The 23,608-nt window shown below is 43.1% G+C and overlaps 1 protein-coding gene across 2 annotated transcripts in view; it reads left to right on the forward strand.

The window, feature by feature from the left end:
- Positions 1 to 22,625, forward strand: part of LOC117451866 (calcium-binding protein 7) — a 63,076-nt gene extending 40,451 nt beyond the window's left edge. For both annotated transcript variants that reach the window (XM_034090214.1, XM_034090215.1), the window contains 4 exons: positions 16,138 to 16,281; positions 17,134 to 17,246; positions 19,131 to 19,281; positions 19,996 to 22,625. In XM_034090214.1, coding sequence (XP_033946105.1) covers positions 16,138 to 16,281; positions 17,134 to 17,246; positions 19,131 to 19,281; positions 19,996 to 20,120 — 533 coding nt within the window. In that variant the 3' untranslated portion in view covers positions 20,121 to 22,625. The remainder of the gene's footprint in view (positions 1 to 16,137; positions 16,282 to 17,133; positions 17,247 to 19,130; positions 19,282 to 19,995) is intronic.
- Positions 22,626 to 23,608: the final 983 nt, after the last annotated feature.

Consider the following 23,608-nt stretch of genomic DNA (forward strand, 5'->3'; position numbering starts at 1 on the left):
TAATTGTAAATAATTAGAAACATTATTTATGTGCACAAGTACACACACATAACAAGCTGTACCGAGTTCCTCCGGCTGCAAACATTATTTATGTGCACAAGTACACACACATAACAAGCTGTACCGAGTTCCTCCGGCTGCAGTTCCGCAGAGGCCGGTGTGTGGCAGCAGAGCGCTGGGAGCAGAGGGAGATGAGTAGACGGATATGACGGCTGAAGGATGCGACGGAAATACACCCGAACATATCTGGTACCCCGAACACATCTGGTAACTACACCGGTACTAAAATTAGTTCATGCAAACCTTTTTACCCCCTCGAAAGTCCCTGCTAGAGAGCAGGGACTTTCGAGCGGCTCTTTAGTGAGAAAAGAGCTATATTTCTGATTGGCTGGGCGGATTGCAAACCACGCCCGTAAAACTCCCAAAAAGTTTTGTGAAGCCGCCATTTTATTATCCTCGCATTAGCATTATTAGCATTAGCATTAGCCCAGCGCAGAAACGCAGAGAGACTAACTTATGGCAACACAAAATAAAACAGAGATGAGGAGGTGTCGGCGTTCTGGCGATTTACTCGGAAGGCTTCAGTAGAAGCTGCTGGGACTCCCAGCAGCTTCTGCTGAAGCCAGTCCCCGACTCCGGGGACTTCCGGCCGGGGACTTTGGGCGGCAGTATACGCAGTGAAGTCGTTTGCGGCCTGCCAGTAAGCCCAAAGCAGAAGAAGAAGAAGTGACGTCAGCGGCTTCATTTGCCTAATCCACCCCCAGGGACTTTTTCCGGTGTGAACGCGATCTGTACACTCTGAAGGTCAGTTCTCCTGGCTTGTGGACTGGATTCATTTGGGTGGGCTTTTCCCTTGAGTCGTAAATATGCCTTTAAGAATATTTTCAAGAGATATTCCAACCTCCACTCTGCATTGTGTTTTGGAAAGTAGTGCGCTATCTGTAGTAAAACATTTAACATGCTATCGGGGCAACATTTTTAAGTCGCTCCCTTGGCAGAGTTTTTGCAACTTTGCAAAACACTTTGACTGACAGCTTCCCAAAAAATCACTGACAACACCGCGTTCCTAAAGGCATAAATTGCCTGTGAGGAGATCTTGATGTTTTTGCTGGACTCCTACAGTACTGTAGCTGCAGTAGAAAACATTGACTCATTCGTTCGCCCTGAGGTGGAGGGTTGACTTCCATTCCTTTGGAAATACTCACATGAATACAAATGAAGATATTTAAAGATACCGGCATCTGCTTGGCAAGACAGAAATTATGCACATAACGTATTGCTGGTGCAGAATCAGTGGGCGTTGTGGGGGTGAACTTCCAAGGGGTCAACTGCGACCATTTTAGAACATATGCTGCTAAGATGGTTTGGAGATGCTGGCTCATTTTCACAAGTGTGGAGTGTGCAAACGATCCAGATGTGTACAAAAAACACTTATTCGTATCTTCTTTTAACTTCAGCTATTGACTGCCAATAAAACGGCTCTCTCCCAGGAATCCAAAAGTTAAATGATTGTTGTCTTCCAAAACATCCCACCTTATTTTACTCTTAAATTGGATCCCCTAAACAAGCAGTTGGTTTCGTCTCGCATAGGTGAGAGCTTTTCCTTTCCTCCTACAGAAAGAGAGATACATTTTCAATCAAATGACTCTCTCTCGGAAATACAATTTAAAAATATAGTGATTTCCAATTCCATTACTTTTTCAATTCCTCAATTTCAAATCCTTTTTGACAGTACAATTCTAGCAACATCAGTTCATAACTCTTGCTTGTGTTTGTGATTAAAAACAGAAAGAAGGAGATGCGGCATCAACAGCACTGACTGCTGTAATAGTTAACTTACTCTAACGTTACATCTAAAGCCTGCAACATATTCAGAATTTGACCTCAGGGCTGTTCGATTTGTGACTTATTTTTTACTATTAAAAAACACTGAAGCAGGGTCGTGACTTAATGTTGCATGTACTGTATGTGGAGGGAAGGTGACGGATCTGTAGAGAAATATCCGTTTGAGTGCCTGAACAGCTTCAGGGACTTTCCTGAAAATCATTATGAAACACAGAAGGAATAACAGGAACACAATCAATACAGGAAGAATACATTCATCCATTTTGGAAAAGGATGTGGTTCGTGACATAACAAATATGTTTTCTGGGGACATCTTTCGTATAGAATAGGGCAGAGAATAATAATTCCCACTTTGTACATCTTCTCGTCACTCCCCTCAATCCTGAACTGCACTCGCTGTACCTGCATGATGGAGAGTCTTCTTACGCAGTCTTGCTAAACAGACATATAAGCAGCAATGTATTTCAAAATGGCACCCTCTGTTATATCATTAGATTAGACGGAGGTATATGAAAAAGCTCTACTTGACATGGATGGTGATGAGTGTGAGCAGAAATTAGCCATTTCTTAGAGGGGGAAGTGACCCAGCACCACAGCTGGTGAGCCACAGGTTGAATCTATCCAGTGAAACTGCTTATGTAAGGTTTAAATAAGGATTTTGTTTTTTTGCAAATGTTGTGCATTTTCTGATTATATTTTTTGCTAAACTTAATAACAACTGAAATAATTATGCTAATTTCCAGGTTTCATACTTGTTTTGTTGTGCCTATACTGGGACATGTTTATATGATTAAATGTTCAAAAAGCTCTTTATTTTTCTCATACTGCCTGTGCTGGAGCACCCCTTTTCACCCTCTGTCTGAAACCAGAGCCAGTCTGCTCTGATTGGTTAGCTGGCCGGCTCTGTTATGATTGCTCAACCGCTGGGAGGTAGCCCGCCCCTTAGCAAATCAGGTACAATGTGTTTGAGCTCTAGCCAATATAAGCGCTAGTGTTACGTAGTGGCGTCACACAGGCATAATAGGGCCCCTTTAAGTATCTTGTTCTATATATCGTATAAGGCTTCGCCCTCTAAGGCTATCGCTATTGGGTAATCCCCACTGCAGGTGTGCAGCACTGACAGACTTATTCCACGCCCACCTACGACGTGGGCCCCACCTCCAGGCTCACTTCCGTGTAAATAGGAAGTAGCCCCTACAATCCACTCCTACTTTTCTGGGTGGGGGCCCAGTGTCAACCCGACATATGAGTTACGACCGGAGCTCACGGTGTGAGTTTTGCCGGGGATTAGAGCACGCAAACGCGGCTCTCACTCCCCAGGTGTCGTGCACTCATTGTGTCCATCTCGGGCCCACAGGCAGTGGAGAGCGGACGCTCTCGCTGCTGCGGACGCTCTCGCTGCTGCGGCCGAGGATGATTGGCTAGTCCAGGAGTTTTTACTCTGTGGAACAAGCCCTATTATTTATTGGATCAGAGTGGCGAGCAGCAGTCAGGCGACTCCTTCCCCTCCATTCACGGATCACCATGTGGTTCCCCTGCCCCGTCTCCCTCTCTCGGCGGGGGAGACGGGGCGGGGGCCCGGGGTCAGCCTGGTAGCCGAGCTAGGTTCGGCTGCGGGCTGACGACGGGTCAACGGGTCCCCTCTATCCGCCATCACGGCTCTGGCGGTATTCTTCAGGAACTCCGGAGATCATCGGAAGGCAGCCGCCTAATGAGATCTCCCGGTTCAGGAGAGCTCTCCTCCGGATGACATAAAGCTGCATAAGCGGCTGCCTCACAGCCTGTCGGTTGTTAAGGACCTGACACACCAAGCAGTCACCAGAGGACTAGCCGACGCTGAAGTCGGCTGTTGCCTGGCCGTGTTCTCCTGCGTTTTGGCCATGTGTCGCACGGGAACACACCGCACCGACTTCAGTGCGTGAGTGGCAATAACTCTCCTTACCAGCAGGCGGCTGTATGTGTGTATTAGTCATTCAAAAGAGGCAACAACCGGAAGACAGAGAAGAAGAAGAGTATCTTTTCTCCGTAATATCATACAGAGCTGGCCTCTCCTGGATCAAGGTGATGAGCAGGTCTTCGTTTGCATCATTCCAGATCGCCATGATGAGATGAAAATGAATAGCAGTCTGTGTGTGCCTTCTTAAATCGTTTGTTTACGTCCCCTCACTTCCGCTTCGCTTCTCATGCACTGATTTGCTAGCTGAACAGCCAATCAGAGTGATTATTTGGTCCGACTGCCAGACCCGATGCATGGCGATTCAACATGTTGAATCGGCCCATGCATCGGGTTTGGCAGTCCAAATAAGGCGTGTCACGGTCGACGGTGCGGGACACACCAACCTGACTACGGCGCCGCGAATGCCCGACAGCCTCTGACTCCCAAAATCGGGTTGGTGTGTCAGGGCCTTTAGGCAGCAAGGCTTACGGGTCAACCAGCTGTCTTTAAAACCTGTCGGTTAATTAGGACAGCCCGGGTTTGTTTCCTATGTCACAGATGTGCCTCCTATACACACCGCCGCTCATTCCTCAAGCAGGTTTGAGCGTGAACCTCAATGTCCATTTACGAGTTTTCTCCTAACGGCGACATGAGGAGAGCCGCTGTGTAATACAGCGTGGTGGAGGTGCATAAGCCAGCTGTTTGTTACCTGTAAGGTTAACAGACAGCGGGGCTCGCCGTTTGAGTCGGCTGTAACCTGTTGGTTAGCGCGGCAGCGGGGCTCGCGGCACACGCCAGCTGTAATTAACCAGCCGGTATTTAACAGTAGGGCTTGACGGTTTAAACCTGATGCTCCTAAACCTGTCGGTTATAGGCAGCACGGTTTTTTTTCCTCTGTCCCAGATGTGCCTATACTACACACGGTCGTAATGAGCCTAGGGCTGTTATTACGCACTGTGTGAATAGCACTGCACACAATCCGTTCATTCCCTCAGCGGGTTTGAGCGTGAACGCGCCTCAATGTCCAGTTTACGAGCCTTCCTCCGAAACAGAGACAGGATGAGAGCCGGTGTAAGATGCAGCGTGTGGAGGGCCCCTCGCAGCCTTTTCGGTCCGAAGCCCCTCTTGGGCTGCTTCACGGGCAACGGCGGCGAGGGCTCTGACGTGGCTCGTCACCATGACAACCACAGCACATCCAAAACAGGCGTGCGCTCTCAGAGTATTACTCTAGTGGCGACATGTGTATTCGATGGACAGATTGATAATAATAAGCAGCATGGCCCACCGGGTAAGCGGCTGCCCCTAACCTGTCGGTTATAGGCAGCATGGCTCACTACATAAACCGGCTGTCTTTAAAACCTGTTGGGTTTTAGACAGCTCGGATGTTTTTCCTCTGTCCCAAACCTACTCCTACACACGGTCGTAATGAGCCACGAGTGCCATTATTACAGTGTGGACAGCACTGCACACAGCTCCGCTCATCCCTTAGGGGTGTTGAGCGTGAATGCACCTTAATGTCCGGTTTACGAGCCTTCTCCTAACGCGACATAAGGAGAGCCTGTGTGAAATGCAACGTCTGGAGGGCTCTGGCATGGCTCGTCACCATGACAACCACAGCACATCCAGAGCAGGTTCGCGCCTTGAGGACGGCGCGTGGGTTAGATGGACAGAGGGAAGTTAATATGCAGCAAGGCTCCCCGGTTTAAGCCAGCTGCCAATAGCCTATTGGTTACTTGGCAGCATGGCTCGCTGCGTAAGCCGGCTGTTTTTTTTTTAACTTATCGGTTAATAAAACAGTTGGGCTTGCTATTCAAATCCGTCTACCGTAAACTTTTTGGGTTTAGGCAGCATGGATTTTTCCTCTGTCTCAGACACCTCCTACCCACGGTCGTAATAAGCCCACGGAGGGCCATTATTACGCCTTGTGTGGACAGCACTGCACACACCTCCGCTCATCCCTTAGTGGGGTTGAGTGTGAACGCGCAGTTTACGAGTATTCTCCTAAACGACGACATATTGAGAGCCGGTGTGGAAGGCAGCGTGTGGAGGGCTCTGGCATGGTTTGTTACCAACCACAGCACATCCAGAGAATGTACACCCGGCACTATCAGAGTACTGTATGGTACTCAGGGTGGCGGCGAGTATGTCTAATGGACAGATGGATGAGCAGGCGGATGGGCAGAGGGTAGTCTCAGCAATTCGCCTCTCCTCCCCGCAGTTGTACGGGATACAGGAAGTCCTGTCATCCCAAGAACAGTGTCTCGCGCTCCGTGCAGAGCGGCAGGAACTCTGGTTAAAGAAAGCCTTTTCCCGGGGTTCCTCAAAGGGAAGAAAATCAGGGGTTTTTACTCCGCTATTTTCTGGTCCCGAAGGAGACGGGGCGGGGGGAATGAGACCCATCCTCGATATGTCAGTGTCCAACAAGGGAATGGCCTTTTCCCATGCTGATGATCAAACAGGTGCTGGAGTGTGTTCACCAGGGAGGTGCACATCCATAGTCCTGAAGGATGCTTACCTCCACGTAACCATCATCCTGAAACACAGCAAATTCCTGCGTTTCTCATTCCAGGCTCCACACACTTTTTTCAAAGTGGGTGGAGACAGTTGGAGCAGCTACTCAGAATGGGGATGAGGGTTATTTTGCCTGGACGACCAGCTCTGGCTGGCTCGCTCCAGGGAGGAAGCGGTTTTTCAGACGATACAGCTCGTATCTCATCTGTCAAACCTGGGTTTTTCATTATCAACTGGAAGAAGAGCTGTCCTCTTCCCTCCCAGACATTTAACTGAGAGTGGAATCGAACTCAGCCCGCATGAGAGCGCGACTCATAGCAGAGAATGGAGAAAGTGACAGCTCTCCTCCGGTGCAGCTGTTAACCTGTCGGTTAGCAGGCAGCACGGTTTTTCCTCTGTCCCAGATGGGCCTATACTATATACGGTCGTAATGAGCCCAGGGCTGTTATTACGCACTGTGTGAATAGCACTGCACACACCTCCGCTCATTCTTCAGCAGGTTTGAGCGTGAACGCGCCTCAATGTCCAGTTTACGAGCCTTCTCCTAAACAGAGACAGGATGAGAGCCGGTGTGAGATGCAGTGTGTGGAGGCCCCCTCGCAGCCTTCTTCGGACCGGGCCCCTCTTGGGTTGCTTCACGGGCAACGGCGGCGAGGGCTCTGACGTGGCTCGTCACCATGACAACCACAGCACATCCAGAGCAGGTCGTGCGCTCTCAGAGTATTACTCAGAGTGGCGACGCGCGTGTTCGATGGACAGATGGATATAATAAGCAGCAAGGCTCACCGGTTAAGCCGGCTGCCCCTGACTTGTCGGTTATAGGCATCATGGCTCGCTGCATAAACCGGCTGTCTTTAAAAACCTATAGGTTTTTAAGCAACTCGGACAGCTCACCTCCGGCGTGTCACACCCCGCGGGGCGGTGACGGCCCTCTCTGTGATGCAGCTGTTAGGCAGGATATCAGCTGGTCACGTGGTGATCCCCCTGGGGCTCCTTCACAGTGAGGAGACTCCAGAGGTGGTTTATTTGCCTGCGTATCGACCCCGTGCGTCAGAGGAGACGCATGGTTGTACATTCCTCCTTCCGTGGGTTGGGATTGAACCCATGGAAAATCTCCACGTCAGTGGGGGTGCCCCTGAGCAGAGAGACGTCACACACCGCAGTGTTCACAGACCCATCTCTCGCAGGCTGAGGAACGTGCATGTCGCAGGCAGTGGGGGGACAGTGGCCGGGGTCACATGTCTCTCCATATAAACGTGCTGGAATTACTATTTGGAAAGTAATCCAGCACTTCGTCCCGTTGCTGTACAATCAACATGTGTTGATTCGAACAGACAACAAAGCAGCGGCGGCCTGTATAAATCGCCAGGGAGGTGTTCGATCAGCGCAGCTGCTGAACCCACATCCTACACAGCCAAATGGACAATGTTCCGTTTGGTGTGTAGGGAAAAACCTGGACCCCGTTACGGGCCCCCTGCCTCGTGCTGTCGTTCCTCCAGCTGTTGCTGGACAGGAATTTGACCTATAGCACGGTCGAAACATATGCTGCTGCCATTTCATCTTGCCACGTAGATTGGTGTCAGCACGGTGTTTAGTCACCCTCTGACAAAACGTTTTCTACGAGGAGCACAGAGACTCAGACCTGTGTCACGTGCTTTGGCGCCTCAATGGGTTTTGGCTTTAGTGTTACGTGCACTGAGTAAAGCTCCATTTGAACCTTTGGATCAGTTTCCCCTGAAGTACTTGTCAGCCAAAGTAGCTCTGCTCTTGGCTCTGACATCAGCTTAAAGGGTGAGTGATTTGTCTGCTCTCTCTGTGGCTCCGTCATGTCTCCAGATCCAAGGAGATGGCAGCTTAGCTGTTTTGCGCCCTAACCCGGTTTTTTATGCCAAAGGTGATCACAAGCTCGTTTAGATCGAGAGTGATAACCTTGGAGGGCTTCTTTCCTCCTCCTCCTCATCAGAGGAGGAAGCCACATCTCATCTCCTCCATCCCGTGCGCGCGCTGGCATGCTATGTTGCACGCACGGCTGCTTTACGCTATCCCAGTGTCTGTTTGTGCATTATAGCCTGTCACCACTGGCTGTGTGAGGCTGTATCACAGGCGTATGTTTCCTCTGGGTTGGATCCCCCGGAAAACATTAAAGCGCACAGCACCAGGAGAATATCAACGTCTACGGCGTTGCACGGAGGAATGACAGTGGAAGACATTTGCATTGCTGCATCTTGGTCTTCACCCTGTTCTTTTATTCGTTTTTTTTGAGGGATGTCTCCCATTCCACTCTGACACATTCAGTACTGAATAGCCTGCCAGAATGAGTAATGTCGGGGGTTTTCAATTGCATGCCCTCTCTCCTGCCTGTCGGCACTTAGAGAGCGGCCTTTTGTTGTGAGACTCGATCTCTACTTTTTATAAACGACAGGTAGCCCGAGTAAGCCTACCTTCGTTCCCTGATGGAGAAATATTCATTTTTTAATGCTATATTCCCTGGGAATGTGATGCTCCATTTACGCACGGCGAAATGGACATGGGTTATTAACTGAGTAGGTGTGTTTCGTGCTTCTGGTAACGGACGGAACCAGTGGGGCGTAGACTACATCCTGCTTCGCCCTTAACCCAATAGCGATAGCCTTAGAGGGCGAAGCCTTATACGATATAGAAGCTGGGTTACATTACGTAACCCAGCTTCTATGAGTATAGGCGCAGCCCTCTAAGGTTCGGGCCCCACTGGCTCCGCGAATAGCTGAAGAAAAGCTGTTGGAGTGGATTGTAGGGCCTACTTCCTATTTATACGGAAGTGAGCCTGGAGGTGGGGCCCACGTCGTAGGTGGGCGTGGAATAAGTCTGTCAGTGCTGCACACGTGCAGTGGGGATTACCCAATAGCGATAGCCTTAGAGGGCTGTGCCTATACTCATAGAAGCTGGGTTACATTACGTAACCCCAGTCCTCCCTGTAGAAGCCGCTACGTGAAACTGTATAATTTTTTAGGAAATGTTTTTATGTTTCCATCTGATGTCCCAATACTGCCCTGCCTTAATTGATTTAAAGTGTTTCCTTATAAAACCGAAGCTTTACTTGTTGCTAAAGCCAGGCACATTTTTTGTCCTTGTTTCTAGTCTTTTTTGCTAATCTAAGTGGCTACGTGCGTTAGCTATATAAGATGGAGAGAGAGGAGTCAATCTTCTAATTTGACTCTTTGCAAGTATATTACCAACATGTCAAACTGTTGCCTTAATATGAAAACTGAAGTAATATGAACGATATGAAATGGGAAATCTGCAATAACGTGGACTTTCGCGTTTTCTCTTAGGGTTTCAATAATATTCCCTGAATGTACCTTCTCTGACATCCATACTTCACCAACAACCACAGTCTTATATGCATTCTCAGTTAATCAGTTACTGTAATCTGGCATGACATTTATTGTTGCCAGGTTTGGTTTTGATGGAACACGTGGTGCAGAATAGCCGAGAATATCATGAAGTGCTGTAATTACGTCTGTCGAGTAGGTTAAAGTTAAGTCATTTATTCCCATTTTGATCGATTGCCATTGAGGAGTGGACCCAGCAGACTTTATTACCTGTGAAATTAACTGTGATGAGTTCTGGATGGTGGATTGCTTTTTCCCCACGGTAATATTTCCTCCCTTTGATGAACAATGCTGCAAAGTCTATACCAGAGAATACAAAATCCAGCGGTGGAAAAAAGTAATATGTGAGTAGGTGCGTAGCGTTAACGTGGTGGAACTGATGAGGGAGCGTATTGCAGAGTGGAGGCTTTTGAGTGTTCGCTTGTGACCTTTGTTTGAGGTGCTTCTTTTGCCTTGAGGATATTGGCCTCGGCTCAGCTTGGTATCTGCTGTGATGATGAGAACTTTGAAAACATAAGAGCGAGGGAGGAAAAAAAATGGAGACAGATCAATGATTCTGCCTCTGAAAATAAAATCCAGAATAAAGCAACAGAGATGGGCTATAATTTCATGGCCTTTCGCTGACTGCAATCATTCAAGGTCAAGTGGGGTTTAAGAAGTTGGCCAGAAGATTTTTTCTTATTAAGCTTGAAGCACCTCGACCTTCCCAACTTATTTTCTCTCTGTTTCTCCCATTTTTTCCCTGTGGTCGTGTCAGCGTTTCAGTGACGAGGTTTACTGTAGCACTTCAAATTTCGTAATGCGAGACGTTTCTAGTCAAACCCAGACATGGGATTTCCTTTAAGACACAGACGACACCATGCCATATACCCCTCTTTAATACTCCAGAGCCTTATTAGATGCCTGTTATGGTAATATTAAAATCTTCCGGTTTCCCAAGTCGGCCCATATCCAGCTAAAGATGGATTAAGGTTGCTATGGGTGTTTAAAAATAGTCGCCGGCAGTTCACACAAACACACACAGCAAAGCAATGTTTTTCTCACACTGATAAGGTCTTACATAAAGAGTGGGTGTGCTGCAATTACCGATCCAAAGCAGCCTTAAGCAGATACAGGTCTAACTGAGGCAAAGAAGATTTATAGCTCTGAAAAACAAGCCCCGGATTACATTCACAGACACTTCACTGCTACAATGGCTCAGGCATTACCCTGTTCTGCTCAAAGTGCATTGCGTGTAATTAGCAAACGTTTCCACTGATGCTAATTTTACCCTGAAAAGGAGTAAAGCTTGGCTAGGCAGAACAGTTAAATCCACCTTTTTTTGGATCATCGCTCTTTGAATTAATAATACAGAGAAAAAAATCGAAATAAAAACACCACATTAAAAGTGGATGTATACTGCCCTTTGTCATTGATACTGGACACATCATGAATCCAAACATTTTCTATTTGTCTGATTCCTGGCTCTGTCTGGGTACAGTACACAGACTGCTTCACGTCTCTGTGCTTCAGAGAGAATCTAGTGCACTTCATTGATAAACAACAGTGTTCGGGGAGAGCACCTTTTCTCTTGTGGGAGTTCAGCTTCAGATGCTTGGCTCACAACTCTAACATGGGCTTTTCACCCTATGTCAGATCACACCACAGGGGACCGCATGGCAACGCATCTTTGAAGGCCAACAAGCACCTCTCTACATCAAAGCAAACACCACATGCTGTCAACACAAATATTCACATCCCCACAGTAGAGCCATGGTCTCAGAGACAGAAGAAAAGATGCAACAACAGCCACTTCTTAAAATTAAATACAAGTGGTATTTGATATAGGGAGGCCAGAGGCATTATTAAAAACTTCAGGAATGAAGGAAAACAAATGAAATGGTGACACTGATTTCAGTCCTTGTTGGAAGTCGGAGAAGCAAAGGAAGATGGCACAGTTGGAGCTCCTGCATCCTCACATCTCCACTGTCCATGTACTGCAGTGCCAGTAAGGATCTTTCTGACTGGAGGTGGCTGTTTATAACACAGAAAAACTGTGCAACTGTTACAAAGAGGCTGAAATTACAAACAAAAGTTGGTAAATTACTCTTACAGGAGCTTATGTATTACAATTACAGTTCAATAGGTTGTGTGCACACAGATTGCTTCAATAATAGCAACTAGTTTCCATTTAGCAACATATTGATCATTTTACAGATCAATTATCACATCTAAACTGGTTCTATTAACTCAGGGTTTTTCACACTTCTAAGACTACCTTGTAGTTTTTCTGTTTTGGTTTAGTCTCACGGCTCTCATCAACCCAGTTTTCAGCCACAGCAGCTGGTTGAAGCAAAAAACTCAACAAATAAATCATAAAAGCACCAAATGACATTTTAGACAAAGTTAGCAACTAGCTTGTCAACTTAATGGAGCATTTTCGTGAGATTGAATATTAGACATGCCGCCAAAACTCAACTCCAAATGAAGTGCAGTGATGTTCCTTGGATGTTTAATAGGCAAATAATTGCCAACATTTTCCTGATAAAATGTTTTAAGAACGTCAACTGTAAAAAACAAACTAATAAGAATAAGACCATATTAGTCAATGTTTTGATTATCATAATATACATTTAAAAACATAACAAAATGATATTAATTTCAATCTTTCAAATGTGAGGATTTGTGGATTTTTTTTGTTTTTTATAATTAAAAAAATGATTATCCTTGGGTTTTTGTTGCTCTGACGAAACAAGCAATATGAAGATGTCTACCTGGGCCTTTGATACCTCTTTCAATATTAACCTATTTTATCAAATAAAAAAGTAATAATTATATTCAGAGCATTTAAACATTATAGATCATTTTTAATTGCTGTGATACAATTTGGGGGAATTAGCCAGCCGTTTCGAAAGAACAAATATTACATTTTGTGGCCAGCAAAAATATTTGGATCCCCTGCTTCATTTATTATTATGTTACCTCTATGATATAGTTTGGGAAGATGACACTGAAAAGTCGTCACTTTTATACAGTAGATTGATACATTTAAAGACTACGGGAAAGTTTGGTAAATGTTACCAACTGCCTCTCTTTGATTGAGCAGGATCATTCAGGTCATGTGCGCAGGCCTGCACTAAAATCTGTGTTATTCTGTTTTTGCTCGAGCATTTATTCACGGTCTGGAAGAGAGTGTCTCAATTACAAGAGTCACTTAGGGGGCAAACGAGTGGATGTGACCCATTTTGGGCTCAAAGAATACATTGGAAATGGGAGAACATAGCTGTTGCTGCTGAAGATAATTAAGATAAGATCATGAGATAGCAGTCTATGTGGATGGCATATGGTCGAAAAGAGAAAGCATTTCTTGTTGTGTATGAATAGTCAGACTCTTGAATGAAATTGGACGATCATGCATTATGTTCTAGTGATCCTCCGTCCAGATTTCATGTGGTTTTGATTATATTTTCTCAAGGCATTACATATTGCAGCTTAGTAATTGTATATCTCCCTGGACATGATAAGCCATTCATAATATTTCTAGCCCATGCAGCACTAAAGCATTTATAGTCTGTAAATGTTATGTGACAGAGTACAAAATCATCCTACAATAAATTGTGCCTGTATTTTATTAGAACACAATACTTTTTTTTTAATATATCAAAAATACTATAAAGCAATCACAGATAGGGTTTTGCTCACCTTGGCCTTTCATCAATAAATAAAGCTTTCAGGGGAGACGGAGTATTTCATCAAACTGTTTTGGCACCTTATTTAAGAGTGTGTTTGCCTCCTGTGTGGCAGAAACATATTTTCAGGGAGTTCTGGAAAGCCCTTGTTTCCAAAGTAAACAGATGGAGCAGGGACCTCAGGTGGAAACTGAGGTATTGTTTTTCTATAAACAATAACATCTCATCCTGCGAAGGAAAAAGACCCACCGCTGGAGGCTCTCAATGATTCAAACTGTAAGACATTTTGTATGGAAAAGCAATGTGAAAAATAGCTGCTGAATGTCACTCTGCTGGGTTTTATAAATTGCATGCCCAGATGTAATCTATTGTAATACATGATTGACAAATAGCCCTATCCCTGTGGCACGGTTTCAATTCTTTGTTTGTGATTACAGCAAACTATTACCTAAAGCACATTATTCAGAATGACGCTGTTTTCTGCCATGATTGGCATTTTACGTTTTGTTTAGCATTTGAAATATATGTCTCAGGCTGTCATGCTGCTGGTTTGTCCCGGGGCTTTCCTCACCGCTCTGCACTCCGGTAAATGACCTAAGCGGCAATTCCCATTTTCCAAGACTTTGCAAGGAATTGATGAAGTGCATGGCGTACAGTTAAATAAGAGCTAATTTAAGTTTGTTTTTTATCAGTCATTCAAAGCCCACTCTACATCTTTATCATTTAAAGCTTATCGTTGCCTTGACCTAAAACATAACAGTCTATCAGACCTCTGGTAAATACCTTATTTACCTGAAACGTTTCACAAATGCAGAATATGACTCTTACATGAATATTTAATGATGTATTTCATGGTCTCTGTTTCAAACAGATTACAGAGATATATAATATGTGATTTTCTAAAGATGTACTCCATGCATCATCTCCACTTTAAGATTCCTCTGCGGCTCTGCACTTCTGTGTGGTAATAAGGCGTGTGACACGGAGATGTGACAAGTCTAAAACTGTAGGTGACTGCGGTGGATGTTACTGCATTTGAATGAAGGGATTCAGTCCCTCATGAAGAGTAAACAAGCAGAGGACGAGGACTTTGTTTTGTCAGAGTTCAAATTGCATGTCCAGTACTCTGACGTCTTTGGATTGGATTTAGCTGTGGTTTGACTTTCTATTGTTGCAGTTATTTATACGCAGAGGTGGGAAGTAGTGGAGTACAAATACATTGTTACTATACTTAAGTACATTTTTCTGGTATCAGTACTTTACTCCAATACTTATTTTTCTGACAACTTTTTACTTTGACTTCTTACATTTTCCAAACAGGCTGGTTCCTTTAGTTTGGTGGCGTGATCACTATTATTTAGAGTCATTGCGTGCCTATTGATTTGAACACGATCCCTGTATCCATCACTTCCTGGTCTTCTCTAAAGAAGAGGGACCAATGAAAACGTTGTCATTTTCCCGTTGTTCAGCATCGAAATATTCATTAGCTAACAATGACGTTATTTCTATTAATATAAAGTGAGGTCAGTTTCTCTATAAAACTGTTGGTAGTTATGGGTACTTTTTACTTAAGTACATTTCGAAGCCCATACTTCTTTACTTTTACTTGAGTAAAGAAGTTTAGTCAGTACTTTTTAAATGCGAGTATCTGTACTTCTACTTGAGTAAAAGATGTGTGTACTTTTGCCATCTCTGTTTATACGGGTAAATTGGCCCCTCGTGTCTCTCTTCTGTTTATCTCAAACTAACTGCTGCCAGTACCGTGATGCTCCTTACTCCAGTTTTACATTATCGAGTTAACTCCAGTGGTTTAGTATTGAACTTCCATTAAGTCTGAGGAGTCGCAGGAGACGTGATCAAAATGCAGTGCAGCATTGGAAGATATATTTGCTGCTCTAGATACGTTTTAGTTCTAAGTGTGAGTCCAGGTAGTGTGCTGCAAGGTTGAGAAACTTGGAATGAGAAGAAGGGAAGAGAATAATCTCACGGCGGAGGATTTAACGGACTTGGAAGCTTTCATTTACCACCATTATTCCTCGGAATATGAATTCCAAATCCTTCAAAGGTAAAAAGGTCTCCCTTGAAAAAGAGATCTATGATCTCAATGGGACCAATCTGGTTAAATAAAGGTTTGAAATGAAATGAAATGAAAAAGAAAAGAATAGAGGGGAGAAGCAGGAGCCTTTCAAGGACTCAGCTTTAACTACACACTTTTAGTCTCCCGATTGATATCCTGACAATATAAATCAGTATTAAAGTACCACTTCATGAAGAATTAGAAGACTTCAAAATAAAAAACATACATTTGTCACATTTGTCGACAATTTAGTTTGATGACTTACTAAACATAATGCTGTCAGTTAATTTATATGGTAGTATAATGTTTTAATCTTTATGGCAGATTATTTTTTAGGAATTATAGAACGGATGAGATACTAGGAAATGCAACCCCTAGAATATTAAGTTTATCACACGTTACATGACAGCAGAAAATTGTTGTGGTCATTTGTGGCAATAAACCTTTTGGCCGCAGATACAAAAAGACCTAAAAGGTTACATTTAACAAGAAGAGCATGGGATCGCCCTTTAGGATGTTAACAATTTGTTCTGATCACAGCTCTTTGTGAGAGGATATTTATTTTTGATCCTTTTTTTGTCATTTTGCTGTTGGAATTTGTACTCCTCAGCTGCCAACCCTCATATAACTATGACTCAAGCATTGATGCAGCATAACACATTTCATATCCTGCTCTGCCCTAAGCTCACACACTAAGTGTGTGTTTCTGTGTTTGTGTCTTCTTTGCAGAGATCCGCGAGGCCTTCAAAGTGTTTGACCGCGATGGGAATGGGTTCATCTCAAAGCAGGAGCTGGGGATGGCGATGCGCTCCTTGGGCTACATGCCAAACGAGGTGGAGCTGGAAGTCATCATTCAGAGACTGGACATGGACGGTGAGGCAAACACACACAGCTTAGATTTCATACTGTCTTAAAGGTCTCCTATCATGCAAAATGCACTTTTGTATGTCTTTAATACATAAATATGTGTCCCTGGTGTGTCAGGGAACTCACTAAGTGTCAGAAAACAAAACCCTCTCTCTTTTCCTCCGTACCCAAATCTCTAAAAACGGGGGTACAACGGAGCTGATCCAGATTTGCTGCCGATATGACGTATAATCAGAAATGTGGGCTGGCTTTACGCCCACAGCCCTATCAGAAATGTCGCTATCAGAAACAATGCGCGACGTATTTTGGAAGTAATATGGTCTTTGTTTACATTAGCAAGCATCGCTAACACTCAGAGCTAAGCTGTACTGGAGAGAGTAGGCTATGTGTAAAAAAAAGCAGGATATAAGAAGGTACTCACCTTGTGGTAAACCCGCAAGAGAAAATGCATTTGAGCTCCATACTGTTTCCAAAATAATCCTTGATGTGGTTTTGAACATGATATGGCGTTTAATCACGGCAGCATTGAGCTGAGTATCTCGTAGAATTATGAGCAGGCATAAGCTCCCCGCCCCTCTTTTTTTTTTTTTAAGCTACGTACCCAGAATCCACACTTCTCTAACTGGGCTGAAATAGATGGATATGAGGCATGGCTAGAATTCATGATCTGCTTGGTATTTTGAGCAAAACACTTCATAGACATGTTTTTTATATATTGTATTGAGACAATATATGCCTAAAAATAGTATGAAAGGAGACCTTTAAGTCGCAAAGCACAGAAGCTTTGCACTCATTCAGCTGTAGAAGGCAGTCAAACCAGCAGCGATAAACACCAACTGTTTTATTTTATTTTCACAGGCGATGGCCAGGTGGACTTTGAGGAGTTTGTCACTCTTCTGGGCCCAAAGCTGACGGCAGCTAGGTTGCCAGATAAGTTCCACGGCACTGACTTTGATTCTGTATTTTGGAAGGTGATCATTATTCAGTCACTCATTTTGTGCTTATTAAGAAGATAGACAGCAGAGTAGCGGCTCCAGCAAACCTCTGAGCGCAGAATCCTTTAGACTCTGCCAGTGTGCCACTTTAAAAGCCAAACCAGTTTTTAATTGCCACGTCCACTGGGTTGTTATTAATGGGAATATTTTAATCTGGGAGAGATTCCCTTAAGAATTCAGACTTTGAGTTAATATCTTTGCCTCATTGTGTTTGGCGACAGTCTTAAGAATAAGAACATTAAAGCCAATTTTATGTCAAATTGATATTCAATTATTTACACACGCTTCATTAGATCAGTGTTTCTCAAACTTTTTCATACCAAGGACCAATCAACCAATAAAAAAACACTTGCGGACCACCTAACTTCACAAATATCCAAAATTACATCGTTTTTCTAGAACAGATTACAAATCGCCTGAATATGGTGCAAACAAGTGGCAAAATGTGTGATGAAGGTGTTGCGCAGGGCTATATCATGCAATTAAAAGTGAAACTTAAGCTCGCTCCATTGCGGAGATATTCCCGCGAGAGTACGGAAAACTCAAATTAATTAATTAATTTCAAATGTGAAATGTTACCAATATACTCACGGACCACTAGGGGGCGCTCACGGACCACAAGTGGTCCGCGGACCACACTTTGAGAAGCACTGCATTCGATAATCAACTGCTCACTTTGACAGTGGGATGGATTTAATGGGATTATGCTCATCTAAACTGCCTTTGCTGTAGGTACGTGATAACAGCCAGAGTGGCAGTCAAAAGTGAGGGTCCACATTTAAGTTTGAAAGAGATGATTTGTGGGAATATTCGGTTCAGTCAGTTTATAAAAAATGAATCATAACCAAAGACACCTGCTGAGAATGTTAAAATACCAGAGGGAACTATTGCTAAGGCTGCAAAGATAACATTATAAAGCAGTGTGAAGTGATATCAAGCATGTGCTGCACACTGGTGAGCGCTTGCCAAACTTTGCATGAAATCAGAAACATTGATGAGTTTTCCAAACTTGCACAGATACTGGATTGGCATTTAGTTTTAAGTTTCAGATATCAACACATTTTCAATAATGCCAGTGGTGGACTGAGTTCCTTTACTCAGAAAATGAACTTTGAGCTACTTTAATTGAACATGTTTAAACTCAGGTACTTAAAGGTAGGGTAGGTAAGAATGGAGAAACCAGCTCGAGTGCGCTAGAATTTGAATCTACGCAGCCGAAATAAATCTGCCCCTTCCTTCAGACTTCCTTTCAGAGCCCCTCCTCCAACACACACGAACGCTCACATGACCAATGAGGGCACAAGATAAGTTTGTGCACGAGATGGAAGGCTGACAGGCAGGTAGGCCATCCAGTTACTTTAGCCGGGCCGGCTCAGATGATTGGTCGTGCTTTTTACAGCGCCACGGCTTCCACAGATTACATTTTTTTAATGTATTTATTGTCAAAGCATTTAATATATTCATTGCTATCGGGATGTTAAGAGCATTCCATGGAATATAACAAAAAACAATTCTGAAGTGAATTACCTACCCCACCTTTAATACTTTGAAGCAAATAGTTTTATTTGAATAGGACATTCAATTCAGCTTGTCATTTTGATTGGAGGGCAACTTAGACAAAAGTGTCACACTTCTACAGTACATGTTAGGGATATTTTTTGTTGTTGTAATTGAGAAATCCATATTTGAATCACAATTAAGTGAGCTTTTCCATACACTATTTTTTGCTGTTTGTGTTCTCTTCCTTTCCTACATGAGTTTTTGCCTACATATTGTCTGTAAGTGTTTGTGCGTGTGTGTGGTATTGTGTCCACCCGTCTATGTCTAAGTTAACGTATAGTTATGTGTGTCTTTCTCCAGTGTGACATGCAGAAGTTAACGGTGGAGGAGCTGAAGAGGCTCCTCTACGACACCTTCTGCGATCACCTTTCTATGAAAGACATCGAGAATATCATCATGACTGAGGAGAACCACATAGAGAACCCCGGGGAGTGCCAGGTGGATATAGACAGTAAGGAAGAACGTAAAACCTCTGCTGTTTATGTGAATGATATTTCTTAACAAAAGGTCCCAACTGAGGGCGTTGCGGTTTGTTACGTTTTTTAAGTTATCGATGTTAGTATTGTCAACTATAATAAAATCTAAATGTCTGCAGAAGGGAGACTTTTAAAAATAAACTTCACCAGTGCTGAAGCTCCATGAGCGTACACAGACTGCACAGAGAACCTTTCATTTAAAAGTCACCGTCAGAAATGCAAAATATCCTGATGGCTGAAGAAAATAAAGATAAATAAAAAGCGTGATCAGATTTAAGAAGCTTGAAAAATCTTCTATTTGGACAAAAATACAAGATTCAAAACCCAATAGTTGCCTTCGCTCTTACTTCATACGATTCTGCCAGTATAACACATTTTCTCTGAGCGCTGGTGTTTCGAGCATCCTTTAATATGCCAGTCAGGTGCCAATCCATTTGTTTGTTGTTCCAAACCAGCAATCAGCATTTCAATCTAGATGCTGTTACACAGCGTACAGGTGTGAAAACTTATTTTCTCTGGGTGTTCATCCCTTTTAATTGTGTTCATCTAATTCAAAGGCTTTGTGATGCGCTCTTTTCATTCTGAAATTACTATCGAGATATCTTTCAAGCATTAAATTACACCTGATTCAATAGACCTTCAGGCAATTTGTTTTCTTCTTTCCCTCCCACCTCTGTTTTGGTTCCCAGGTTCCAGCCCGACCGTCAAGCAAACTTGTGTTCGCAAGAGCTTGATTTGCGCCTTTGCCATTGCTTTCATCATCAGCGTCATGCTTATCGCAGCCAATCAGGTGCTGCGGAGCGGCATGAAGTAGGAGCAGCAGCATTTTCAGCCTTGGCTACCACCTAAAGGCTGCGTCACGGACAAATGACTATAAACATAAAACTACAAAATATAAAACGGATACAACAGACAATCACGGAACTGTAAAATTGGCAAATGACTGCGGGAAACAAAATGGAGTCACAAAGGACACAACATGTGCAGGGATTTGTCAGAAACATGCTGAACACTTTCAAGGACAACAGGACCTCACATAGACAGAGACAGCAGTGTATGTGAAGTGGACGGCTGCCTATACATATCACTCATACAACATTTAGTATCCATTAGCTATGTGCATTTGAGAAGTGTTGCATTCAGTAAGGTGGCAGCTATAAAGAGAAGTGTTTTGACTGTCCAGTTGTGTATTTGTCCAGTGTACCATGCCGTTTATTATAAAGCAGTAGAAATAAATCTGTGAAATATTGTGGGCACCGTTGGAGAAAATGTATTCCTGAGGCTGGAAGGTGTTGTTATGTGCAAGGTCTGGAGTTCACAGTGTTGTGGAGATATTGTATATGGTGCAACATTGTTCAAGAACAATTTGTGTATAAAGAAAACCTTGGTACAGTATGAAACAAATATCCTCAGGGAGGTGCATGTGGTTGTGTGGATAGTTTCACCTATTCACAGGCTGCAGGGTTAGCAAGATTACCAGCTCGCGGGAGGAATTGTGTTGAGGTCTGAAGGGACAGTTTAAACTAAAAAGCACTCGACTCTCCGGCTCCACTGCGGGGCTTTGCAGGCCTCTGAGAATGACCTTCATCTATGCATGAAATGCATGGATTTAAACAGTCGTTGTCTTGACACATTTGTGAAAGTTATTCTCTATGTATTAATCATAATGACTGTAACAGCTGTTCTCAATTACTTAACGACAACTGTGAGCAATTATGTGCCGTGCCAGGTGTCAGCAATCACAACAAAAGCAAAGCATACAAATGCATGAAAAGGAAGGGCTGCTTTAGTACATGCTCTAAAAAAAAGATTTCCAGGATTGCTAAACTGCTGACCTTGCGCCTGATGACCACTACCACCGTAGAGTTAGATATGTGTCTTGCAACCATTTTAAAGAATATGCATAGGAAATCATCTGGTTGGTAGTGCAGCTGAACAGGAATGTATTTTTTATTTATTTGTTCTGTCTGTATGCGCTGCGAAAGAGCAATAAATGTATGTAAAATATACATCTTATAATGCTTGATACAGACAGGAATCTTCAAAAAAAAGTAACCCCCAGTGGACCTATTAACTGTTAGGGTCAGAAAAGTTGCGAAAGCACTTTCCAAATGAAGGTTTTTGCAATACAATAGAGACCCTCTTGTTCTGTGAGATACAGACAGATGAATGGGAATATGTGTGTCAGAAGCTGCACAGTGCATTGAGGTTTGACAGGGGCCATATGGTGTAATCTGTTGCAATAAAACATAAATATCTGTGAGGCCACCACATGAATATGATTGGGGTAGATTAGATTGTTTTGCATGCATCTGGGTTAGTTCCCTCATCATCAGTGTGTATTGTACATACAAAAACAACTTCAACCAAAGCTTTGGAGCGATCTGTGACAGCAGAATTAGGCCACACAACAAAAGTGAGCTCAGAAAACAACAATTAATTTAACATTTTAATTCTTGAGATGAACCCAGAAATACTGCATAAGTCCCACAGCTTCCACTCAAATGTTTGAATCAGTAACTGAAACCAAATAAAAAGACATAAAAGGTCCTTCAAAATGCCCTCAAAAACAACACTGCGATAAACAGTGAAAATCTAAATAATTCACATCTTCTGAATTTCTCTATTGGCAGCTTCCCAAACTTGGATCCCAAACCAGGGCCAAACCCATTTAGACAACCCTATCAACAGGAGCCAGGCAGGATAATGATTATGTGATGCACCCGGGCAATTTGTCAAAAGTGTCAACTCTGTGGGGAACACACGTAAAAAAGGGAGGAAAAAGCCCATTTGTTAACAGATACCTTTGTTTCCATTTTTGCACTTTACGATCAACTCACCGTCATGATTGTTCATCCGATTCCTCATATAGTTAAGGCCTGAATAATTACATTTGGGCCTAAACAAATGATTACTTTACCATAGACGTCTATTTTTGTGAAAAGGAAATACAAAAATATTGTGGAAATAGATATAACTGACTGACAAAATTCACGTCTCGTTCATTTTCTATCATATCTTCACCAAGGGAACATTTTCATTGGGAATACAGTTATTGTATTCATTTGATTGTTGCCTTATTCTTTGAGACACTTTTGCATTGTGCATACTCATAAAATCACTTGTACAAACCAATATTTATTTTCTTTTTACCGATGAAAAAAAAATGTATGAACATGTTGATAGTGAATGTTCTATTTCCATTGTACTGTTTTGATACCTGTCTTTGGATCTTGGAAATGTGTATTGACAGTGTGATATCTGTTCATTGACTTCACCCAACGTTCTATGTCTGTGGAATGGTATTTCACAATAATAAAATAACTACCATGTTATATTCCAGTGAAATCCTTTTAGATGTGTCAAATCTTCAATCAAGCAGCATGAGATGACCCTAAGCATTGGCTGTATTGATTGACATCCACATCAAGTGATAGATTTGTCAAGGTTAGCTGAATCCATGGATTGCTTTTTTCCATTTTGAGAGACCCTTTGGCTTAGCAGAGTGTGGTGGACCCCATCTGTCACATTTATCCCAACAAAATGGCCTCTTATATCTCAAATGTCCACTAGCTTTGGTCAGGTTGTACTCTTCTGGGTGTATACAAGAAGACTAGGGGAGTCTTCTGCAACTATAATTCACTTGAAAAATGCTGCTTTTTATTTACCATATAAAGTTGTCTACCTATGTTATCTAAACAGATTATTGTGCATATACCCTAACCCTAACCCAACCTGATCTCACCAGAATGCGTGACTCCACCACGACTCCTTAACACTGCATTGCGTGGTGGAGTCACAAACTTTGCTACATTTACGTGTCTGCACCACACAAACAACCCCAATGTAAAGTGAATGAGGCTCCTTTGTGCACACACGCATTTCTACAACGTCCAGCAGTGAGCTTTTATTCTATAAAACGTTTTTAAAATCTACTTTATAGTTTGTAGTAACTCACGGGAGGCTTATTTTATTTTATTTGTATTCATAATAATTTGTATTCTTCGTCAGAATTATGGCAACCCTGTCTCCTAAAAATAACGTTCCCACAGAACTAAACTGCATTCTCAATTATGTTTAGCTAGAAACGTATTTTCTCCCACGTTACGTTCGTTATGAACGTATCTCAAATACGTTTATTTTCTACATATCTTCTAGAAACATATTTTCTCCCACGTTACGTTTCTTATGAACGTATCTTAAATACGTTTATTTTCTACATATCTTTGCCATTTATTGTCTTGCTTATAATAATGATAGTCATTTATAAATATAATTTTAGAGCACACATTTGAAATCAGT

Source organism: Pseudochaenichthys georgianus, chromosome 9 (assembly GCF_902827115.2).
Source record: "Pseudochaenichthys georgianus chromosome 9, fPseGeo1.2, whole genome shotgun sequence".
Classification (NCBI taxonomy): domain Eukaryota; kingdom Metazoa; phylum Chordata; class Actinopteri; order Perciformes; family Channichthyidae; genus Pseudochaenichthys; species Pseudochaenichthys georgianus.